The 25,036-nt window shown below is 43.2% G+C and overlaps 1 protein-coding gene across 2 annotated transcripts in view; it reads right to left on the reverse strand.

The window, feature by feature from the left end:
- Positions 1 to 25,036, reverse strand: part of LIMA1 (LIM domain and actin binding 1) — a 62,277-nt gene that overhangs the window by 11,839 nt on the left and 25,402 nt on the right. For both annotated transcript variants that reach the window (XM_061615230.1, XM_061615231.1), the window contains exons 4-7: positions 20,059 to 20,520; positions 7,515 to 7,623; positions 6,130 to 6,284; positions 1,088 to 1,195 (exon numbers count right to left, since the gene is read on the reverse strand). In XM_061615230.1, coding sequence (XP_061471214.1) covers positions 1,088 to 1,195; positions 6,130 to 6,284; positions 7,515 to 7,623; positions 20,059 to 20,520 — 834 coding nt within the window. The remainder of the gene's footprint in view (positions 1 to 1,087; positions 1,196 to 6,129; positions 6,285 to 7,514; positions 7,624 to 20,058; positions 20,521 to 25,036) is intronic.

Below are 25,036 nucleotides of genomic sequence, written 5' to 3' on the forward strand. Positions count from 1 at the left end.
CATCCACTTACGGAAAAGAGAGTTTCCACTCCCAACGTAACAAAGGGCTGGGGTGGGGAGGAAGCAAAGACTGTTTCAGTGACTTGCCCAAAGGTAGTGAAAGAAAACAATTGGCCAGAAATGTATCCTGCAGAAAAAGCCCCATTGCAACAAGTAAACACTGTGCAAGAGACACCCATTTCTCCACATAGAAGCATACACATCAGAACAGCTCCTAGTGAGCCATGCCTCAAGCAAAACACACAGAAAGGAATAAAACTTTAACATTCTGATATGGAAGAATACCTGTAGCTCAGGTATTGTTTCTGTGGAGTAGTTAATTTTTCAAAGACAAAAACACAATGCTGCTCAGAAGTAACCTAGATATCTTTGGGTTATATTCCACGCTATCTGTGCACAAGCAAAATCAACTTCTAATTCTGCAACTTCACTTTCTTCTCCTTCCCACACTTTTGCTCCCCTGTGTCCTCAACATTTGCTTCCAAGCAGTGGTTCTTAACCTGTGGACCCTCGGGGGTCCACAGACGGGCTTCAGGGGGTCCATGAACTGAGAATACAAAAACCAATTTGTTTTATTACATTGGAAATCGAATTTACTGACTTACGGGGGTTCATAGCTTTCATCAGATTCTCAAAGGGGTCTCTGACCCAAAAAAGGTTAAGGACCACTGCTCTAGAATAACTCCAGAGCAAACAGCGGAAGTGAAAGAGGCTGCTGGGGGGGGGGAGGAGAGTCGCAACAGAGAGGAAGTTGAAGGCCTGCTGTGCTTGTACAATATTGGATTCCATCAACAGTGGGGGGTAGGGAGTCAAGTCTTAGGTAGTCTCTGCTATAAAAAGTAGCAAAAGCAATGTATACGCATCTTAGTAAACATGCTTAACAGATACATTTTAGATTTTAAATTAAAATCCGTTTTCCATGATCTTATAGTCAGAACTTTAACACAGCCTTCAATCAATTTACATCAGTAGATACAACTCAATTTCCAGAAGCTATGGTTTTACAGTGTTCCATGTATGCCTCTTCAAGCAGTTCCACTCCTAAGTGAAGTTATTTTCATCTTCAGCCAACATGAGCATCTCTTACCTTCTCCCCATCCTGCTGGGGAAACAAATCTTCAGAGGATGGTGGTAAGTTCTCCTTCTGTTCCCAATCGTAGTTCTTGTCTTCGCTTTCACTGGCTTGAATCTCATTCTATAGAATGACAAAGCACTTGAGCATTTATAAACATCAGTCCTAAGAGAAAGGCTCACTACAGTCTTTTGAGACAGTTGGATATGGTATAGGACAATGGAAACAAAAGTTTTTATGCCACCCTTCAATATACCCAGAGTGGTTTACAAAAACACCACAATTAAAATACAAACACATAATTAAACCAAAAAACCCCAAAATCTTAGTAACAGCATAAAAACAGTCAACTTTTGAGTATCTAAAAAGCTGCAGAAAATAAAAAGATCTTGTCCTTTCAGAGCTAGGCAAATAAGGTAGGTTCCAGGTAAACTCCTTTTAGACAAAAATGCTCCACAACTGAGAGCCAGTGTGGTATAGCGGTTAAGGTGACTGGGGCACCCCCACCAAGAAAGCCTTGCCTCTGGTAGCCACCTATTTCACCTTAGATTGAGGCGCTCCTGCAGAGGGCCCTCCACTGTAGATTGTAAACATAGATTTTCTTCAAATAACTGCCTGTAAAGGTTGTACGGATCTTTTTTTTTTCACCAGCAGCAAAGGGCATAACTTTCCTTTTAAACTTGATGCTGGCACTAGCCCAGACCATGCAACCGTAGCATAAACAGTACAAATGCAATGGAAAGAACCTTGCTGCGGGGGGGGGGGGGGGCAGAGGAAAAAGAGAGGGAGATTTGAACTTGAAAAAGAGAGGGAAAAGATTTGTCAGCTGTAGCCCTGCTTAGCCCTGTTTCTGGAAGAGTCGATGACAAACCAAATATAACGTTTTTAAAAGTTGTTGAACGACAGACAAATAATAGCGCCATGCTATTTCTTCTGCCACCACTTAAGGGCTACATGAGTACTTGGATGTTAAGAGTGACTGGGAAAGGAAGGGTTCGCCTTTCGCAGACCTTATAATGACATTACAAGAACTATAAGGGCTAGGGGGCTGTGTCTTGTGTCAGCAGCCAATGACTGGCAAGATAAAACTGGTGCCCCATGAAAGCCTTACAACATTGCTGGAAAGTAGATTGTGCTAAGTCCTACACTGGCGCAAGGAACCCATAATCCTCCAGATGTTGATGGACTACAATTTCCATCATCCCTGACCATGGCATGGCCATGGCAGTCCAACACCACCTGGAGAGCACCAGGCTGGCGAAGGCTATCCTGAAGAGACTACAGTTTGTGGCTGGAATGTTGTGGGAAATGATATTTCCCACACTGGAGATGCAACTTGAGGAAGTGATGTCTACGGGGTCCTCAAGTCTCATATTAATATTTGTGGACAGTGTTGACTCCTCTGACCTCTCCACAACATCCTACCAAAAAGGGAAAGATACCTCACTTGACCTCTCCCAAGTTCTCTATGAGGTGCAGGGAAATCAGACCAGAGAGGGATGCTCTCTCTATCATGCTAGATCAACCTTTCTTCAACCTGGTGCCATGTTAGCTGGGGCTGATGGGACCTGCAGTCCAACAGCACCTGGAGGGCACCAGGTTGGAGAAGGCTGCAATAGGCCTAAGTGAGAAAGATGCAAGCAAGACACTACCGCTTCTGCAGAAGCCCAGTGAGAAGAGAAAGAAGCCATGTCTCCCATCAGAGTTCTCTGTAGCTCATCAAGCTCAGGAGTGGACCCTGTGTGCTGATTGTATGGGGCAAGGGTCTATGGAAAGAGGGGCAATTGCCCCTCGTCGCCAGGTTTATAGAACCTGAGACATCTCTACCCCCTTGCAGATAAGAGAAACAGCTCTCAACGGCAAGACACTTTAAGCTTGGCACTGTGAAGTTCCTATCTACTCATTAGAACATTTTATCAGAGAAGTCATATTCCTTATCATCTGAAGCTCTTAATTGGCCACTTGTTATTTGCCCTGCACAGCAACTGTTACTAATAGACTTCAGAAAATAAGACACTGAACTCTCATGTAAACCGTCAGGCTTTACCACAAAAGTCATTAAACAGGCATGCATCCCTTCAGATTCAAACTGCAAGGTCCCCCCCTTGTTTGATATAAGGTTAAGAAACATGATCTTCCAGTGTCCTGAACACTGTTTAATGCAGGATTTATAGATAGATTTTTTTCAAAAAGGACCATGGCATATTTCATTTTATAGCCTCATTTAAAAATTTAGCTGGGGGTCAATTTTAGCCAGCTATTGCTTGCAAAATTTTACCTGAGTAGCACAAAAAGCATCCAGTTGGCTTTTTCCTTGCCTTGTCCTGTCCCCCACCCCTCAAAAACTTACACTGCTGTATTTGAGAATTATTATTAAGGCCACCACAATCCTAAATGTTTGACATCCATGCTCTGCAGAGATATGGACAGAAACTTTTCCAAACCAGAATTTTCCAGTGCTTTATTTTTCTGCGGAAATCTTTCTGCCATAAGTTCATTAGCAACACATGTATGCCAACTGCAAGTATAGTATTAGGCAAGCTTGATAGTTTCAAAGTGTTTAACTTTGTTTAGTAAATACAAGTAAAATAAATGTGCTAAATTAGATCACTGTCCAGGGCATTAAAAAAGGTTTCCAATGCAAACCGACTAAATTACCCTATGCAAATTAGCATGATTTTCCAACTCGCATCACTAATGCCCAGAAGCAATTCTCAGCTCCATCACAAAGGCAAATGGGCCTGGAGCCCCATGGATTGGTAGATGCAGCAGAAAAGCTGCTGGTAGGCAAGACGTTCAGCATAAACGCCCCGCTATTCCACTCCAAGAATCACACACCCCAAAAAGCTGTTTTTCTTTGAAAGGGTCCACTGAGATTCTGCTACCCTATTTCTGTGTAACAAGTAGTTCAACACTAAGATAGCTTCTGGTTTCAGATACTTAGCCTCCTCTGCCATTATTAAAGGTCTAGACACATGCGGTTAAGTAGCTTAGTCCACTGTCAATTCATCCCCCACAAGCCAGTAAACTGTTGGCACCTGTTATTTGAGAAGGCAAGGTAGAAAACCGAATGCAGAACAGAGGAAAGGCAAGTTTTTTTTAAAAAAAACTAGCCATTAGCAGTTAAGCAGATTTGTTAAACAAGGTGCAATTGCCCATGCCATTAATTTCCTTTCAATTGCCGAACTACAGCATAAGGGCTGTATATGGCAAGAGGAAATCCTTGCTTGAGAGAGAAGAGAATTCCTATAGCAAGGTGCAGAGTTACTCATATAGCAGATTTGAGAAGAGTAAGAGTTTTCAGAGACCCTTGCTGGCATAGGAGAGCATAAGGCTAGACAAGCTTCCCTGTTGTTTATGAAAGCTAGATTGTTCTATATTTGCCTCCTTACAGCAGTAATGCCCAAATTTTGGGCAGGGTCACACAAGGAATAAAATGCATTATTAAGGCAAACAATGAAATGTGTTATTAGAGGGCCCTGCATTCATAGTACCCACCCAAAAAAGTCTGCCTGCTGCATCTCTGTATGCTCTGGCCTTGCCTTCTTTCCTACCAGCCTCTGCTGGGGAGCTAGTTTTGGGGGGCAGGGACAAACTACTGCTACCATATAACTCTGGTGTTTAAAAGCTTGCACTGGCTGCCCATATGCTACTGGATCAGGTTCACAGTTTTTCTATTAATTGACAAGGCCCTTAACTTGGGTCCAGGATATCTTAAGGGCTGCCCAATTTCTTATATCTCTGCTTGATCACAGAGGTCTTTGGGGCAGTCGCTGTTAGTGATCTCCTATAGCTTAGACACACTGCTTGCACCCACCAAGAACCGTGCATTCAGTATTGTCGGCCCAATTCTGTGGAATTTGGTTGAGATCAGAGAGGCCCCCTCCCTATTGAACTCCAGGCTCTTGGTAAATACTTTTTTGTTTATTTCGGCAGGCATTCTAAGCAAGCTTTTCTGATGTTTATGGTTAATTTTTAACTGATTTTCTCTTTTGTATATTTGTAACCTCATTGTACACGGCTCAAAAATGATGGTATTAAGTGGTATGTAAATTGTTGAAATAAATACATTCTCTGTGGAGGTACACTGGATTCATTAAATCACCCCCCTGATGCAGAGATCCTTCCCTAGCAAGAGGGGGCTGCCTGCTATCGCTATGCCCAGGTCACAGATCTGGCCATGCTTCCTTCCAGTGTAGGGCAGCAATTTGTGCAGAAGATGCAGAGTGGGTTCTTCTGAGCAAGCTGTGTTTTTACTCTAGCATACTAAAAAAAAAACCTGAGCTTTTCCAGCTCAAAGAGTGACACATCCCTCCGATTTTAATCCAGAAAAAGCAGTGGCTGAGCTATCATGAGCCTGGAAAACACAGGACACAGCGTACCAACACAAAACTAATTCCAATTTTAAACAAAACAGCACATCAGTCCCACCCCACGTCCCCCATCCCCCATCCCCACCCCACCGGGAAATTTGGGACTCCTACTAGTTCTTTTCTTGCATGACAATTGGCTCTACCACCACCACCATTTCATCTCCTGTTCAAATATTTGTCTAACAAGTACAGATCAGCCACAGAAGCACAGAACGAACAAACAACATTGTTATAGATTAATTGGGGCTGGGGGGGAGTGCAGGGAGCAGATGAATCAAGCTGGTTACATAAAACACTTTACAAAGAACCAGGAAAAAGGGAGTGAAAGAAGACAGCAAGGCTTGGGCAAGTCACATCACCATTTTGCACCTTGCTTTTCCCCTCATGCTCCCAGCAGGTTAGCAAGGCTGATGTTCTACTGCATGCAGGGGATCCTCAGGGGCAGAGTGCGAGGCACATGCAAACCAAGAGACAGCAACATTCTAAAAGCAGGGGAAGGCGGGAGAGTCTGAAAACTGTTTCAGTGGCTTTAAAACAAAATAGGTAACACAAGGCACCACCACCACTCCTCAAGAATCCAAGTGCTGCGCTTTCTTCTAAACAAGATCAGAGTTCCTTGGAGTCATCTCAAAAAGTGTGCTCTGGTGAAGCAACAGCCAGCAACTTATAGGAAGAGGGACCTACCACATGACTGCTTGAGCTCCCCTGTTTGGACACAGCTGCCTGGTATTTAGCAAGCCTATCCTTGATTGATGTTTCTGACAAGCGAGTCATCTCCTGGTTCCTCCTGCTCTCTGGTTTGTCCAGGCTTGATGTTGGAGAGGTGCAGAGTGGATGACCTAGAACAAGAAGCACACCGTTGCAATTACCAATGCAGATTTGCACAGGACTGAAATCAGATATGGGGTGTGGGGAGGGAAAAGAAGGGCAGATATTTGAAAGAGAAAGGCTGCAAGAGGCCATCAAGGGGCAGATCCCAACCAAGGCAGAATAACTGCACTTAAAGGATTGGGCAAACAGCTATTTTAAAGGTTCACAAGCTCCTTTGCTAGCTTAGGGCTGAACTAGATGCAATGGCATTGGACACAGATGTCAGGAGTAGAGTACTGCTTAAACTTTTCAGGGCAAGACAATAGGGAGAGTTTAAAAATGCAGCATGGGTGGTGCAGACTGAGCCCTTCTGCTGCTCATGGTTTTGATCCTAAAGCAGATTTCTCTCCCCCCAACTTCTGGGGCTACTTTTGGTCTTGGAACCTCACTAGAAGCAGCACATCTGTTATTTCTGGGGCACGAAGCTGGCAGCAGCAGGTTTCACTTTCCATCCCCCATAGTGCTCTTCAGCTCCCCCCCACCATTATTTCACAAGATATGATAAAACCCACTGTTACGGCCTCCTCCCTAGCTGCACTGTTATTTCAAGTTATATACTTTACAGTTATTGCATAAGAACCTCTTGTCCCTTCTGCTCTCACAATAATTAAGAGTTTCTGCTTCCCCCCCCACCTCCTGTTTACACCAATTAATTTCAGGTACTAGCATTGTTTTGCAGCAGCAAGAAATATCAATAAGAGACATGGGCTACACATGAGTAAATGCCATCTGAGGCTAGTGTGTTAACCTCAGTATAAATTCAATTGATACAAATACAATTTACATTAAAATCACAAAACAATCAATGACAACACCAAAGCAGTAGCACGAACAACACACAGCAGTGCAGGAGGAGGAAAAGCATCCACTTAACCAAAGGCCTGGGTAAAAAGGTGCATCTTGACCAATTGTCTAAAAAGTTACAGCAATGGCTCAGTATACATCTTAGAGGGGAGATCATTCTACAGCCTGGGAGTCACCACAGAGAAGGCCTTGTCATATATTGCCACCCCTCAAACCACAGAGGGATACTACCAATACAGCCTCCCCTGCTGATTTGCAGAATTGTCCTTGAACATTCCAAGTTTGCTTGGTGTGTCCCTCTTCCACTTTGCCAAAATGATAGCTATCCTGGGTGCCATACTATTTGAGGAAGCCGCCTTAACACAAATATCCATACAATATTGCATATTGCCCACCTGAGACATTGTAGCTTTTTTCTCCAGAACTGAAGTCAAAGTCCTCCGAAGAAAAGCTGTTCTCCGAGATTCTCCTAGCACCAGCAGCCCTGCCTTGGTCATGAAGAGCCTGTTTTTAAAAAGGCAAAACTCCATCTATTTACTGTCTGATCCAGAAAGGGACTGTCATCATTCTTTTGAGCATGCAAGTGTTGTCTCCAGGAAAAGAAGACTTGCTAATATTGATTAAAATATTAAATTAGATATTTTATATCACAAAAAAAAAAGATTCTACCCCATGTCTTCAGTTTGCTTGGCTAAAACTTTGTCATCTCTTTCCTCAAGTAATGCAATCTTTCTGGACTTTCTTTTGCCACAGCTCAGCCCTATCCAGAACTCTGCAGCAGAGTATCTATTTACCCCGGTTCTTGCTTCTATTGCAGATATAGCGTTTCCCAGTCCTCAAACCTCTACAACAGCTCCCCATCCAGCATAAGCACCTTATCCTTACTTCACAGCTTTCTCCTCTGCCCCACTATCTCAGGTTTCTACCCTCATCTTTATTGTAGCTGTGCCCAGAACCTTCATTCCCAGTATTCTGTAACCTTAAGCTGCCCAAAGATTTCCAGGTCACCTTAACAACTCTGCCCTTTCCTCCTTGCTACTCTCCATGTCTGGAAAGCCCACTCAAAATAGCTACAAAATGCTTCCCTTCTCTCTTCCTTCAAATGCACTGTCCCGAACTACCTCTTCCATTAAGCCTTTCGCTTAACCCTCAGTCCCACCTGAAACAATGCGTGTACGTTGTAGGCTCTGTCTCTGCATATTCACACTTGTTGCCAGACACACCTCTGTGAGGAGGGAGTTCCAAATCCACCACAGAGAATGCCCTCTCCCCCTGAATTTCTGAGGGTGACGGAACTACCAAAAAGGAACCCAGTGCTGATCTCAGCACCCATGAGGGTGTATAGGGAAGGAGGTGGTTTTTCAGATATTTGGGACCGAAGTCATTTAAGGCTTTAAACTCTAATGTGAGCACTCTGAATTGGGCCCAGAAAAGATCTGGCAACCAATGCAGTTGTTTTAAAACAGGGGTTTATATGAGATCTAAAGGGAACCCAGCCAGTAATCTGGCTGCTGCATTTTGGATCAGCTGAAGTTTCCAAGTTTTCATCAAGGGCAGCCCCATGAACAGTGCATTTCAATAATGCAATCTAGAAGTTACCAGGGCATGGAGTACTGTGGCCAAGTGATCTCTGTCCAAAAGGGGCTGAAACTAGCAAACCAGCAGGAGCTGGAAAAAGGCACTCCCAGCCATCAAGGCCACCTGAGCCTCCAATGACCACTTTGGATCCAGGAGCACCCCGAAGCTGTGAACCTACTCCTTCCAGGGAAGTGCAACCCTGTTCAGAACAGGCCATCTCCCCACCTTCTGGACACAACACCTCTGGCTTTTCAGGATTCAGCCTCTGTTCATTGGTCCACCTCCAAGCATGAGTATTTCCTTTAAAGATGGCATTTCCTTTTACCAACGGGTGGTACCTCCAAACTTACGAATATACATAGCACTGAACCACACACAAAATTTTAAAAATTGCAACTTGTTAGAAAGCAAATAAACTCAAACTTTGTTAAAAGCAGAAGCTTTCAAATGAAAGCTAGAGGCTGCTCAAATTTATTCTCTTCCCAACTCTTCTCCCTCCTCTTCTCTCCCCAACCACCAACTTGCTGTCAGCAGACAGGAATTCATTTTGGCAAGGATTTTTCCCAACTCTTAACATAAGAAGTTTGTGTCAACAGAATTGTAGGCCAGCATTCAAGTTCCAGGAAGTCCCCGCATTGTAGAGAAGTTGGAGTCATGATTTTTAGTGAGGTGTCGCAACTAAAATACAAAAGTTCCAACCAAAAATCTCCAAGCGTAATTGCTTTGGGTCATGAGTAGCCTACAATAGACTGCAAGGGAAGTAAAATAATGTGTTGTTCTTGCAGATGCCACATATAAGGTTTGTTAGAACCTAGCAATTCCTGGGTTCTATGGAATGGAAAGTTCTTAACAAGAAGTTTAGAACAGAAGGGAAAAGACACTTCATTCAGTCCAGTGTGTGTCAGCCTGCAGATTATTAGAGCATCAAAATATCAATCTGCAGTGCAATCCTAACCTGTCTACTCAGAAATAAGTCCTATTGGATTTAATGCAGTTTACTCCCAGGTAACAGGGTTAGGACTGCATCCTTAGCCCACTAAAGCTATAGTTGCCACCAGCAAAAAGGTAAAAAGGTTTAGATAGCCAGACTTGAGGCTCTCTGACCAGCTAATTAAATCCAAATAAATATTTTGAGGGCCAACTAGATACATATTCACTAATAGGCAAAAAACCTTGCGGTTTAAGAATGTACCTATAGCCCATAGCTATTTCTATCAAACTTTAAAAAGCAGGGAAATTGGGCAGCTATAGTGAATGCACCAGGGGAGCAGGAGACCTGACCTCCTCCCTGAGATATTGGATTGCCCTACAAATTTGTCAAAATGTAAACACAATTTGGGTTGGTCTTTCACAGTCCAATTCACTGGCTGTGTAGCTTGCAAGAATTTGGTAACATGTCCCTCTGAGCATATGGTGAGTGGTGGCAACACCTGCCATCTCCAAAGATGGAGAATTATATTGTTGTATGTTTGTTGGTGTTCTTCTTACTTTGCTTTTTCCCTGTGTTACTAATGTTTCTACAGAGAATATAATCTACAAAATTTTATTTCTCTCATTTTTCATCCTAGAAATCTGTGTCAAATTTATTTTTATTAATTTCAAAGCCTTTTTATTGGTCAATGTCATAGGATGGTGCAGACAGCCTTTTGTGTTTCAAACTGGAGGTTATGTTCTATTTCTATTTTGGGTGCATTAACAGTTGAATCTGAAACTGCAGTTTAATGTAAAATCAGACTGATTACAATATGTTGCTACTTCAGCAATGACTCTAGCTGTTGGAAAAAAGAGGATGCGTGTTTTCAGCCTGCTACGTTTAAACCACTTCATTTAAGGCAAGGTGGGCACGGTCAATTAAAAACATAGAGCACACCTAGAATTTTGCTAGAATAAAATTGCAAAGTAGATCAGACATATTTAAAGTGACCATCTGAACCATAATGTTGCTTCCTCCCTGCTGAAACAAGATCAGCACAGCACATGTCTTCTTTCTATTCTTTGGGCTGATTGCAGGTGTTGCCACCATTCATCATATGCTCAGAGGCACGTTATCAAATTCTTCCAAGCTACACAGGAAGTGGATTGGACTGTGAAAGACCAACCCAAATGGTGTTTGCATTTTGACAACTTTGTAGGGCTGTACAATATCTCAGAGAGGAGGTCAGGTCTCCTGCTCCCCTGATACATTCACTATAGCTGCCCAATTTCCCTGCTTTTTAAAGTTTGATAGAAATATCTGTGGGCTATAGGTACATTCTTAAACCGCAAAGTTTTTTGCCTATTAGTGAATATGTATCTAGTTGGCCCTCAAAATATTTATTTGGATTTAATTAGCTGGTCAGAGAGCCTCAAGTCTGGCTATCTAAACCTTTTTACCTTTTTGCTGGTGGCAACTATAGCTTTAGTGGGCTAAGGATGCAGTCCTAACCCTGTTACCTGGGAGTAAACTGCATTAAATCCAATAGGACTTATTTCTGAGTAGACAGGTTAGGATTGCACTGCAGATTGATATTTGCTTCCTCCCTGCTGAAACAAGATCAGCACAGCACATGTCTTCTTTCTATTCTTTGGGCTGATTGCAGGTGTTGCCATCATTCATCATATGCTCAGAGGCACGTTATCAAATTCTTCCAAGCTACACAGGAAGTGGATTGGACTGTGAAAGACCAACCCAAATGGTGTTTGCATTTTGACCAATTTGTAGGGCAGTCCAGTATCTCAGAGAGGAGGTCAGGTCTCCTGCTGCCCTGGTGCATTCACTATAGCTGCCCAATTTCCCCACTGTTCAAAGTTTGATAGAAATATCTGTGGGCTATAGGTACGTTCATAAACTGCAAGGTTTTTTGCTTATTAGTGAATTTCTCTGCTTTTTAATCCGGCAGGTAAGAAATGTGCAAGTTTGCTAAGAATGGATTGTTCATTTGCATGCTTATTGAGTTCAGTGGGATTTAGTCCCCTGCAATCATGCTTAGGATAGGTGAAACTGACCACAGGGATGGGGCGGGAGGAGGAGCAGGGAGGAGAGGAAATGCAGAGGGGGGGGAGAAGGACAGGTTTGATCATTTGCATGTTTATTGAGTTCAGTGGGATTTACACCCGTGCAATCATGCTTAGGATAAGTAAAACTGACCAAGGGGGGGAGGGCTGGAGTGGGCAGGGGGGGAAGAAGAAGGAAGAGGGGAGGGGAGGTGCAAGCGAGAGGAGAGGGCAAGGAAGGGAAAGGCAGGTCTGATCATTTGCATTCTTATTGAGTTCAATGGGATTTACTCCTATGCAATCATGGTTAGGATAAGTAAAACTGACCATGGAGGAGGAGGGGGGGAGGGGGAAGGGGAAGGAGTGGATTGGAGGGGGCAAAGGAAGAGGGAGGGGAGGGCAGGTTTGATCATTTGCATGCTTATAGAGTTCAATGGTATTTACTCCTGTGCAATCATGCTTAAGGTAGGTAGAACTGACCATGAGGAGAAGGAAGGGGAGGAGGGAATTGGAAAGGGAAGGGGATGAGTAGGGAGGAGCAAAGGAAGGGGGAGGGAAGGGGCAAGAGGGAGGGAATAGAGAGAGGAGAAGGGAGGGTGGGTTTGATCATTTGCACACTTTTTGAGTTCAATGGGATTTATTTCTGTGCAATCATGTTTGAAAATGGAAATGGATTGCCTTCGAGTTGATCCCGACTTATGTTGACCGTATGAATAGGGTTTTCATGGTAAACGGTATTCAGAGGTGGTTTTACCATTGCCTTCCTCTGAGGCAGTAACTGGCCCAAGGTCATCCAACGAGCTTCATGGTTGTGTGGGGATTCGAACCCTGGTCTCTCAGGTCGTAGTCCAACACTGACCTGAGGGAGGGGCAGGGAGGGTAGGAGATTGGATGGGTGGGCATTGGGTAGAGGGGAAGCCCCTTACCTTTCCAAAAGGAAAACATTGTGAACAGTATCATTGCTTTTCAGTGTCCCCCCCCCTTTTTTTTTTATTCTACAGCAGGCACATGCAGCCTCCCACCCAAATTTAAACCAAAGCTGTCCCTGGCCACATCCGCACCAGGAATTTACTTCACCTTGGACAGTCATGGCTTCTCTCAAAGAATCCTGGGTAGTGTAGTTAGTAAAGGGTGCTGAGAGTTGCTAGGAGATGCCCTGTTCCCCTCATAAACCTTCAATCAGAGTGGCTGATAGTTAAACTACTCTGGCCATTGGAGCTCTGTCAGTGGAACAGGAGTCTCCTCTCAGCACCCTTCACAAACTACACTTCCCAGGATTCTTTAGGGGAAGCCACAACTCTCTCAAGTGAAATCAAAGTCTGGTGTGGGTGTGGCCCCCTGATTAGCCAAGCCAAGCAGCTGTGAGTCTGGCTTTTAGAACACTGACAGGTGGTTCTTACTGAGCATGCCTGACACTATCCTTGGGTTCAAGCCAAAATTTCTTTAATTAACTAAAAATCAACCAGGCATTTTTTAAACTTTTAAACTGCAGAAGATGAAGGTCAGAGTGTGGGGCAAGGTCATTAACAGGTCCTCTGTGAACATGGCTGATTTTTAATGAATTTCAACAGATTACGAGGACTCCGACAGAAAGAAGTCCAAAGGGGCTCTCAGGTTTTTTTCTCTTTTTAGATTTTGAACTCTCAATTCTCTCTATGTATCACCATGAAAATTGAGAGCGTTGTTAAGCAAGCGTTTCTGAGTTCAGGACTATAAGTTTTGTAAGGTTTTGTTTTGAAATGAGCTTATGGGAAGCATCAGAATGGCATGGGGGGTATTTTCAATTTAACATTGCGGAATGTGAAAAATCCACACTGGCTGTAGTATACAGCCACTCTTGTGGCTGTATAAACAGAGTTCCATGGGTTGTCTCCAGCACTGCACATGCATACTTCCATTCACACAGTGAGACTTCCCCTTCATATCGTCTCTTTGTCTACCTTCAAGATCTGCTCCACAGTGTCCCCCAACCCTCTAGAGCGGATCTTGAAGGTGCCCAGGGGTGCAGAAGAGAGGGGAAAGTCCTGTTGCACAAGCAGAAGTCTGCTGCACTAGCAGAACAGCAGCACTGGTTACAGCCCCATGATTCTTCTTCCCACACCGATTTCTTTCATTAACAAAAAACAACCTTAGAAACCTACAATGGAGAGCACAAGAATGACTGGGGTCAGTGCTTAACTAGAAATGGAGGAGGAATCAGTTTTTTAAAAATTTATAGACACAATTTGGCAATTCCAACCCAATCAAACTTGGCTCATGTCAGACCACCTCTTGTATTGAGCACCCATTTATGTCTAAGTCATTCATGCACTGTTGTGTTTTTTTTAAAAGCCTGATTAATTATAAGCAAAATTATACACAGAATTACATGCAAAAACATACATTGTATATGTACATGAATAAAAGTCAAGCCACATGCTGTACAATATTTTGCCACACAATTTTATATTACTATATATGTATGTATTTTATACAGTTATATGCATTGTTGTATGCTGGTTACTTTAGAAAACATGGAATGTATATGCATAAAATATGCAAGAATTGCTCTTAATTTTTAGCAAAACAGGAAGGAGGATCACTTTCCCCTGAGATTAAGGAGTGAAACATGAATTTTTAAAAGATCTGTGCGGATAAGTGCAACATCAAGATTTTAAGAAAATTCCACCCCTATGCTTAACCCCTTCCTGCTATCTGACTGCTGAAAAGTTAAACCAGTGTTTCCCTTCCAAAGCTCCTCCTCACAAGACCAAGAGACTATCAGGAAAGAAATGCACCATACTGCTATCGCATCCAGGCTTGCCTCTGAGTGGTTATGGTTTAGCTATGCTCCTCGCCCCGATACTTTGACTGCAAGGATATGACATTACATTGTTAAAAAATAAGCAGATCTCAGCTTGGTTATTACTTGGATGGGAGACTGCTTGGCTGTCTTCATGTAAGCCACTTGAAGCTTCCCGAAAATGTTGGGTGTAAGTACAACAAAATAAAGTAAGTATCCTGATTAACTAACAGTACAATAGAAGGTACATCAGAACAAAGTAAAGCCACCAAGACCTTGGTGAGATTACAGGGTGGGGTAGGGGGGGAGATACTTAAGTAGGAGGGTTGCTACTCCCCCCCCCCAAGCATAGCTCATACATGACAGGCAGAACTTCAGCAGATGCAACTTCCCCCATCATATAAATTTAAGAGTTGAAAGGTATATTGAAAGATCATCTAGTCTAAACAGGAAATCCATCTCATTCCACCTCAGTCAGGAAAGTTTCATATATGCAGCTACTTAAGTTACAAGAGCCCTGCCACAAAGATGGCACTTTTACTGAACACATATCATCTAAGTTTACCCTCTCACAACTGTGCCTCCCTTGAAGAAGAGCTCCCTGATTCAATGGACTGATTGTTTTACTGTGCTAAAAGCTATCAAGAACAAGCAGAGGTCTGCTGGATGAGGCCAAAGGCCCATCTAGTCCAGCATCCTGTTCTCAAAGTGGCCAACTAGGATGCCCAAGGAAAGATCCCAAGGAGGACCTGAGTGCAACAGCACTCTTCAGCAGTCACCTTCTTAGATCAGGGATGAGTAACCTGTGGCTCTCTAGCTGTTGTTGGATTCCAGCTCCCATCATCCCTGACCATTTGGCCATGCTTGGTGGCAGTGCTGATGGGAGTTGCGAGTCCAGCAACATCTGGATGGCTACAGGTTTCCCATTCCTTTACAGCAAGGCCCCGCTTTTTGGTGGCCCACTTTTTGGCATTCCGCTAATACGGTGGCTAAAATTAGAGTAAGGCCCCACTCATATGGCGCTTGTTCCGCTTTTATGGTGTTTTTCGGGCGTTGGGCACCATTTTATTGAAGGAGTTCTGCTTTTCGGCAGGTTTTGCTTTTCGGCAGGGGTTTGGAACGTAACCCGCCATATGAGTGGGGCCCTACTGTATTTAAATTAAGTATATAAGTCATGCCCAATCAGCCCCAAGACACAAGCTCTTTTAACCTGAGAGAGAGAGAGAGTGAGAGAGAGAGAGAGAGAGAGAGAGAGAGAGACCATTTCTGTTCTCCAACATATGAACCGAATCAGTTTTTAAAAGGTACTTTGTCTCATTTCAAATATAGATAGGAAGAATTCACCAAAAGTTAATGGGGCTTTCAGAGAGCAATGGGGATACTCTCACTGGTGGTGTTCTACTCCTAACAGGCTTCGAATATTTACAGCTCAACTAAAAAAAAAAGACAGAAGACTCAGTCATTGACCACAACCTTTGAAGACTTAAGTTGTTCCAGGCATTACATTTGAATGAGAATTCAGGTTTGCTATAATCAAGTGAAACAAGTCTCCTGCAATACACTTGCACTAGCTGCAGAAGTCCTCTCAGGCACATTGATAGCTGGAATTACAGTATGTTCTCTTCTTGAATTCCCAGCAACTTCACAAAAACCATGTCTACTTCTAAGGAGGTATTACCTCTGCCTCTGCATGCACGCACACACACATCACACATGCTCAGACACAGAATTCCCATGACTTGGCGAGTCAGTAGCATCTTTTGCACAGAAAGGCAGAGTTTTCCAGTGCCGCAGATCTGCCGCAAGTGACTGGAACCCAGGTAAATTTAAGCAATTAAGACTCAATTACATTAACTAACTCCTACATGGAATTAATTTGACTAACCAGAAATGTTTTGTTTTCTTCTAGTTTTAGAGAGACAGGGAAAATGGACTTCATCTGAAAGTGGAGTGGCTACTACAAACCAGGATTTTATTTTATTTTTTTAAAGAGCTTAATAAGCCACTTTCCCAAATTTCAGCGCTGAATTAGCTCCGGGTTGTACAGAGTCCTTAGGCAGCCTGCTAGTCAGTGCTCAAAATCTCCTGTGCCTCATTCTATATTCTTTGACAGATACCCCACCTCAGCTAACTGGCTGGAGTTCTCATAGTCAGTCAGTGACTGGAAAGACAAGTCATAGCTGGCAGCCTCTCCTGCACCTCTTGCTTCAACCCCAAGGACCAGTCCACTCCATGACTCAAACAAGCCAAGATGGATTTCTGCCAACTCCCAAAGCAACAGGGAATGAGGTACTCACTGCCATTACTTGAACATCAGCTCATACACCATCTCTGCACAACGATACTCCTTTCTGGCATGCAGGCAAGTATTACACACAAGTATTAGCACTTTCTAACCTACTCTAAGCTAACTGTGCTCAGAGTGGAAGACCCTATACTTAGACTTCTCTGCATATTTGGTAATCATCCCTGAAAGACCTTAAAGATCAGCTTGGCCTGTACTGGGGAAAGCCCAATCAGCAAGCAGCATGAAATTTTCTCTCTGGAACCTAATTACCCCTGCCCTCAATCTTGCTTCTGTGCCTTCTACTACAACCCCCAACCCAAGTCCTTCTCAAAACCAATTTCAAACTGGTTCATGAATCTAGGGATTCGTGGCTCCCAAAGCATATGCTTTGATGCACAAGATCCAAGGTTTAGTCTAATATTTCTAGTGAAAAGGTCCAAGTCTCAGATGATGGGAGACACCTCAGTCTGAGACCTCACAGAACCATTACAGATCAGTAGAGCAGACAATACTGAACTAAATGGACAAACAGTCTGACTCAATACAAGGTAGCTTCCTATCCATACATTTGCCACCATCTTTCCTCTCCTCTATCCCACCCTCACTATTCCATGCCCTATCATTCCGTTCGTTTTGTCTGTATCGTTCATGTCCTGCAGAGTACAACAAGCAGCCATTCTGCAGCAATGGAGCCACAAATGGCACAGGCAGCACAAGGTTAGGGCACATACAAGAGACAAGAGAACCAGCAGGCCTGACTATGGCACATGTGCCTCTGCGGTGCTGCCACCTGTCTCAGCACCATGAACTAGAAGCCGAAACAGCACAATGCACAAGGGGCCGCATGTGTACCGCTGTGTGTATTAACATGGCACCACCGGATACTTCAGACTTTTAACACCAGCCATCATCAGATGTAGCCCAATATTGTCAAACCTTATTGATGTCACTAAAGAAATGAGGGATATGTTACCACTGCTGACCGTATCCCAATCCTGATCTGAAGTTACTAGACCCTTTTGGACAAAACAGGAGCAGCCAGCAGGGTGGGAGTAGGCATTCCAGCAGCAGCGCTGATGGTGCATACCAGGGCAGGGAGGCAGCACATTCAGAGTGGTGGAGGCACACTAGCAGATTGAAACTGACAATCCTGCCAGTGCACCTGCACTGCCGCCCTGCCCCACCCCACACCACTGGCCAATCCCAATTTGGACACAAGAGAAGGTATTATAAGCCCTTACTATAAAGCTGTTAAACATTCAGAAAGAGGGAGGGAGGGAAGAAAGAGGTCTCAGACATTTGGGTTGCAAATTCTGAACACCATTACATAAAAGTAAGTACCAGTGAATTCATGTCTGAATAGATATGTATATTATGCTGTCAGGTCACACCCCCCAAAGGCCTGCATATTCCACAGTCTCAAGTTGTGGTTACCGCTGCTCCAAATACATTTCCCACCCTAGTAGGATCACATAGCTTTGTGCAACTATCATAGTACGACATCTTCTAAGATGTAAATAATTTATAACAGCATTTATTAGTTAAATAAAAAGGCTTTCGCCTACTTTTCATCTGACAAACTGGGATGGGAATAAACATGCACTCAAGTTGTGGAAGAGGCTGAAGTGTATATACTCTGGAATTGCTGTGGCAGCCCACACTGTTCAGTTTGCTCCAAGAATATGTGTTACAGCTAAACTATCCTGTTACAAGAAAACTGTTTGCTCACTAGAACAGTGAAATGACCTCTCATTCAGCCAGTTTGTTTAGATTTTTATGCAACTCAAATTAAAATATTTTGTACAACTTGAGGCTTGCACATTTGACTGGACATTACAACTGAGCCTGGTTAACACATCACATTAAACCATAGTTTAAAATAAACTATGGTTTAAAGTGCACACTGCTCAAACATTCCCATGGCATACCTGCCCTTGCTTCTGTTGCTCCTGCACCACAGATGAAACAAGCCAGAGTCTTGCTTGTCATTGCATCCGAATCCAGGATCACACAGTTCTTTTCCTCTTCTTTTCCTCCAAAGAAGCCACAAGTAGTAAAAACTGCTATGGTTTGTTTGAAGGAAACAAACCACAAGCCCAGGTTCAGACAATACAACAAGCCAGACTCTAGCAGGAATGGGAGAATGATGCCATGGGAACTTTTGGGCAGCATGCACCAACACACTGCTCATTCATATGTCAAACCGCAGTTTAAAACAAACCATGGTTTAGTGTAAACAGGCCTTATTCTACTTTACTTTATTTCCTGGGCCAATATTGACAACACCTATTCTCAAGTGGTTCACTCATCTTCTCATCACTCTCCATAGAGCTGGTGTCATTTCTGAGAAGAGATCTGCAGAGTCACATACTGCTATTTCTCTAGTGAACATAATTTTTAGAATTCATTCAGCAAATCTCATTCAGCATTCAGCAAATCATAATCTGTACAACTGAAATAAAACTGTTCCTATCAGAAACAATTTTAAAAATCCATTTTATGAGCTTGACTTCCTGAGCCTCTAGCTGATTAAATTTCCAAGCCATACCTGTTTATATTCTACCATAAACTCAGCACACATGCAAGAGACAAAAATGAAGGAAACTATGAGAAAACTGGAAAAAGTCAAACCAGACTGTGTTGGAAGCCACTGGCATATGAAACTCATTTTCTAGTTATGCAATTTTCCCTAGGGACACCGTCTGCAGTCCACATTTGGGATCAGATTTCATGAGCAGTTGTAGGAAAATGCAAGGCCTGTGAAATTTGCAAGTCAAAACTAGCAAAGGCAGGCAGTCTCAGACTATCTTCACACATTTCTCTTGTGAGAAGAGTTTTTTTTTTAAGCAGACAAGAAACATTTGCTGAGATGCACATAAGAAAATGATACAAAAGTTAATCTACCATATGAAGCCAAGTCTCTTCACTTTCCATTTGGCACAGCTGCAGAATTCAACAGTTCCACTGCAATTACAAATACACACACACACAATCTCTTTTTAAAAAATTATAGTACATGCCGATCAGAGTTATCTTTTGGGCTTTGTTGGAGTCAGCACGCTTGTTATTTCCTGTTCCAACTCTCTCTCTCTCTCTCTCTCTCTGTGTGTGTGTGTGTGTGTCATGTGGGAAAATGACATTCTGCAGCACACATTCATCTCCCTTGGGCACTGAATTATTAGTGCTACCCATGAGATATATTACAACAGGAAGAATAAGATCACCACTTGCACAGTTGGCAGTCTAGAGTCACCCCCTTTCAGAGATTTGTTTGTGTTCCCGTACAACCAAGGGGAGCTGAAGCAATCCAAGTTCTTACCTTTGTCTGGCTTGCATCCCCCCTCTCAAACATCATCTTTAGCCTGCTCAGAGGAACACTACATTTCTCTATTTTCCCTGAAGAATCGGGGTTTTCATTGGTCTCGGGCTTTACTACTTCTTGTCTGGATTCTCTAAGACAATTTTCCATTTTCCCACTCTCGGGCAAATGGCCTTTCACCTCTTCGCTGTCAATACTGGGATATCTGAACAGGCCAATCACGCCGGAAGAGGAATGGAGTCGCGAACCAGGACCAATCCCTGGGCTTTTGTCAGTTTCTGCTAGGGAAGCAGGGCTGCTTTCAATTCCACCACGGGGGCTGACAGTCTTCTGCCTGACCTCAGCACAGCTGCTTCGTAACACTTCCTTCCGAGCCTCCGTCCCCAGCACTGGATTCTCCCACTTCTTCTTTAAGACGCTGAGGGTTCCCTTTTTAAAATGAGGAGGAAGATTCTCTGTGTTCTAAGAAAAAGAAAGGAGCAAGACGTTAATGCCAGTTGTTTAAAGTTGCCCGATTAAAAAAAAAGTCATGAAGTGCTCCCTTTTTTCCCCCTTCCCGAAGAAGGGAAGTTAAATGCTTAGCACCGATCTTGAGTCCTCTGCTGTTTCAGACAGCTGTGAATAGTTACAACTGTGCCACATGGAGAAAGCCTGAATCCAGGGTAAGGGAGAGAGAAGGGGAGGGGGGAAAGAAAAAGGATCTGAAGCAGGAAGTGATAAAACAGGATGGCCTTATATGGAAGAAAGGGAGTCTGACTAATGAAAGAGTTAGAACCTAGCCCTTTTGTCTCAAAATTCTACACAAAGCAAACATGGGAACAAAAATCCCCCTACTAGCAAGCAAAAGCACGGAAAGGGTAGAAAAGCAATACCAGATTCCTTGGCTATTGACAAATGTTGCAGGGTTTATGCTCCACAGGACAAAGGACCAATTAGCAGGTTGTTTAAGAAACTGGAGGATTATCTTTCAGGGAGCAACTTGCCACCTCAATATGAATCTTTAGGTGGTTTTGCTGGTAGCACTTCAACAACTGTCTTCTTCTCAACACCAAACAGAAATCAGATTTCTTTGCACCCACTTTTCAGATTTGATCATAAACTTGCAGGGATTTTTGGCTGAACTTACATTAATATTTAAAAGCATAATACACAACTCTGGCAACATGCCCCAGTCAAGGTACAAGCCTTTTACATTTAACAGCAGATAACCCCCCTCTTTTCTAAGCAAGTTGTTCAAGAAATTCAGATATGATACCTGCCAATGCTGCATCTTCGTAGCATGCTCCTTTCGTATCCTACCAAGTATGAGACTAACTGTGAAGTGGAACAGGTCTGTAAAGCTTTAGAGTATTAAGCAGGATTAGCAGCTATATTGGGATTTAAATCTCTCACTCTGTCACTCCTCTGGTCACATTTTGAATACCCCTTTGCAAATTAATGAGAATCCCAACTAAGCTACAGAAATATATTCATTCCTTTGCTCCGTTTCAAACCGGAGTTTAAATTTGCAGGGGGGTGGGGTAGGAAATGATGCTACAAGATCAGAAGGGCCAGAAAGGTGCACAGGGAATAAAAAAGAGCTGCACAATAAGAGTGTATTCTGAAGCTTTTGTTAGGAAAGCAGACTTCAACATCAGGTGTTCTGCCACATGTGGAGGTTTGGCACGCACTGATCACGGTAACTCGGACTCCATGTTGATCTAGTGTCCCTGCTCAGGGAATTCAAACTGCTGGTTTTAACCTTTAAAGCCCTTAATGGCTTGAGGCCAGGTTACCTGAAGGAGCATAACAGCCCCAAAATACCTGCTTGGCCTCTAACTTTTAATGTCATCTTCCAAGGCTCTCCCTCCAGGTTCCCCTGTCCCTACTGCCATCACTACCAAATGAAATGAGGCAAGTGCCCACTTCAGATGGGGTCCTTTCAGAAGTGGCAATCTAATTGTGGAATGCCTTTCCTAAAGGCTTGCTTGCCGTCTACACGGTGATCTTTTCAGCACCTGGTGAATACCTTTTTATTCTCCTATGCTTTTAAACAAGTGTTTTAGTGTTTCATGTAAACTTCTGTTACCCTCTGTTGCTGGTTTTATTTTGCACTTGTATTGTGCAGTCTTCATTCTGTTTAAGGTTTTAGGTATGGCTGTATGTTATGGTTTTAACCTTTATTGTAAACTGCCAAAAGAACTTCAGTTGTTGAGCAGTATAGGAGTTTTTATTCATAATTGTTTAAGTATTGTTATTTAGCCTGGCATCCCTTTTCTGTAGCTTCTGTTGAGAGATTATCTGCCCCACAGTTTACCATTCCAGCTGATACTTAAAAAGATTTACCAGCCTGCATGCTACTTTTTTGCTGTGGCCTTACATACCCAATTGTGTGCTCTTAAATCCAGTGACTCAGACACAAGACATTAATGCTTCCTAAAGAAGCCAAGTCTGATAATGATCAAAAGCAGGACACAGTTTCCCAAGCCTGCCCAAACAAAACATCATGTTCCCTAGAGGGCAAATCAGTTCCAGTTCTCAAATATCCTTGATTAGGCTGGAAGGTTATCTTGAGCAAGCAGGACACAAGCAAAAGCATGGATAAGGAAAAGTTTGCAAGAAACTGTGCCTAAGCACCCACCTGAAATACCGTACCTCTACAGAGGAGAACAAGCATCACGATTAAAGGGACTACATCAGATCATTATCAAAATCCTTGACTAGTAATATGATTGACTTAGGGCTGCTTCCTGTGTTCAGGAAGTCTCCCCTCTCACAAGTCACTTCTGTGACCAAAATATCACAGGTGTTACAAAGGCATATCAAATTTAAAAGGAACAAAAACAGGGATACTCCTTGAACTGTATCTTCCCCCAGAACCAGTTATGTTTATTCACAATTCCCACCATTAAGGTGCTGGGGTAGTCCTTCAGCCTCCTTTCCCTCACTCAGCCAGAGAGGAAGGTGATTATTCCCACTCTTGCCATTCTTCTCCAAATCTTCTAACTCTCTGACCAGGTACAGCTCCTTCCTCTGCCTTTCATGTGTGGCTCCTCAACAGAGTCCACTTCCTGACTCCATTGCCGCTATTCATGAGCAGGCCTCTCTCTGTCAAGGGATCCAGAACAAAGACTGACCGGAAGAATTGATTGCCAACTGCCTCCACAGCAGAGTTGCAGGCTCCTCACCCCACCTTCTCCTTTTGTCATGTGCTGAACCCCTGCACCTGGAGACTTTGGCAAGGTGAGGGTGCTCCTCAAGTCTACATCTTACTGTTCATTATTAATTATTAACAATTTAAAGTTAATAAATATATAACTTGCTTGGCAAAATGGCTTTTGACAAAATTCCTTTACACCACAGGAATGATCGGAAGGAGCAATCCTCATCAGCAGATGCATCAAATGCCTTGGTCATGCCTAATGCAACTATGCAACTAAGAAATGGGTAGTCCAGGCCATGTGGGGGAGGAAAGGAGTGGCGAGATGATGCCAGTTCAGCTAGGAGAGTGCCGTGTGTGTTGGTGGGGTGGGTTGGAAGACTGAAGTATAACACACCTACCACCCATCCATCCATCTTAATTACAGGTAGCCTAGCTCATTTTACATCCCAAGAGAAAATGAGGTGTTCCAAATGCTGACTTAGCATTGTAATTTAATTTGTAATTTATAAGTGGATTACGGTTCATCTGGTGAGGATGTGTACGTGTGAACAGCCGCCCATGGGCCTCATCCACATCACATGTCCTTCTGGACCTGCTTCAATTATGTATGTGCATCCTGTGTCATGGCTACAAAGGGCTACCTACACGTGTAGTACAGCTGTACGCACCTAGGCATTCCATGTGCAGTTCCCCCCATTCTCCAAATTTACAAGGTATGCATGGAGAATGTCTGCACAGATCTCAAGAATGATTGTTGTCCTCCTATGAAGGCTGTAATTTTTCACTGTAGCCATACAGCATCCCACAGTTTCAGTACACAACAAAGCAGTAACAGAGACAGACTTCTAAAGTAGAAATACAATGAAGAATATAATCATGCTAGCTGCAACATGCATTATTATTTTCATATTGTTCTTGTTAAAGGGATGCCAGTGATGATAGGAATTTTATAAATAGGAGATTTTGTTGTTGCTGTGTGCTTTATGCAGAAGTACTACACTAGCGGCAGCTTTTGGACTCCCTTGATCAGGCTTCCATTCAGTAGGGATAACAAAGGGAGTGACATCAAGAATAGTCTCCAATTGGTGAACTGAAGATTCTGAGGGGGGGGGGGGGGAGAGAAGCAGCTCATAAAGATCCTTGTGCAAAAAATGAAGTTTTGGTGGCGGGGAGGGGGAGATTAGGGCATCTCATAAAGGAATACCTCTTGGTGGCATGGGTCAATGATTTGCAGTAGCATAAAAAGCTAGTTTGGAAAGCAAAGGCTGCAAACTGTGGTTCTTTATTCAGGCAGCTTCTGCGCTTCAAGATCAGCTCTTCCTCCCCCAAGATACACTTTAGGTAGCTCAAAATCCAACTGTGCAGGTTCCCCCAACTGTCACCACAGGGGCATCTGCAGGAGAACCATCTTGGCCTGAGGGGAGTGAGAAGAAGCAGTCACAGCTTCTTCTTGAACAAGCAAGCTGTCCTTTCCATTTTATTGTAACTTTTTAAAAAAAAAATACTTATTACTGTAATAATCTTATGTAAACCGCTTTGTGAGGTCCATTTGAAAAGTGGTATATAAATACCTTAAATAAATAAATAGGAAATCAGAATCAAATGAGAGCATCCATATAAGCTTCAAAGCTTAGAAATGAATTAAAAGGCACAGAACCTCAACAACTACCTTTACTTCAGAGCACAGAGAGGGCTATTCAGGGAAGTTTCGAGGTCAGGACAAAGGACTTGGGAGCTAAGAGTGTTCTGGTTTTGAAAAGCTGATACAGTGAGTCAGTACATGAGTCTTGACTTGACTTTCTTGTGCCTCGGTCAACCCCTGAAAGGACAAGAAAG

The sequence above is a fragment of the Rhineura floridana genome, chromosome 3 (assembly GCF_030035675.1).
Source record: "Rhineura floridana isolate rRhiFlo1 chromosome 3, rRhiFlo1.hap2, whole genome shotgun sequence".
NCBI classification, from domain to species: Eukaryota; Metazoa; Chordata; class Lepidosauria; order Squamata; family Rhineuridae; genus Rhineura; species Rhineura floridana.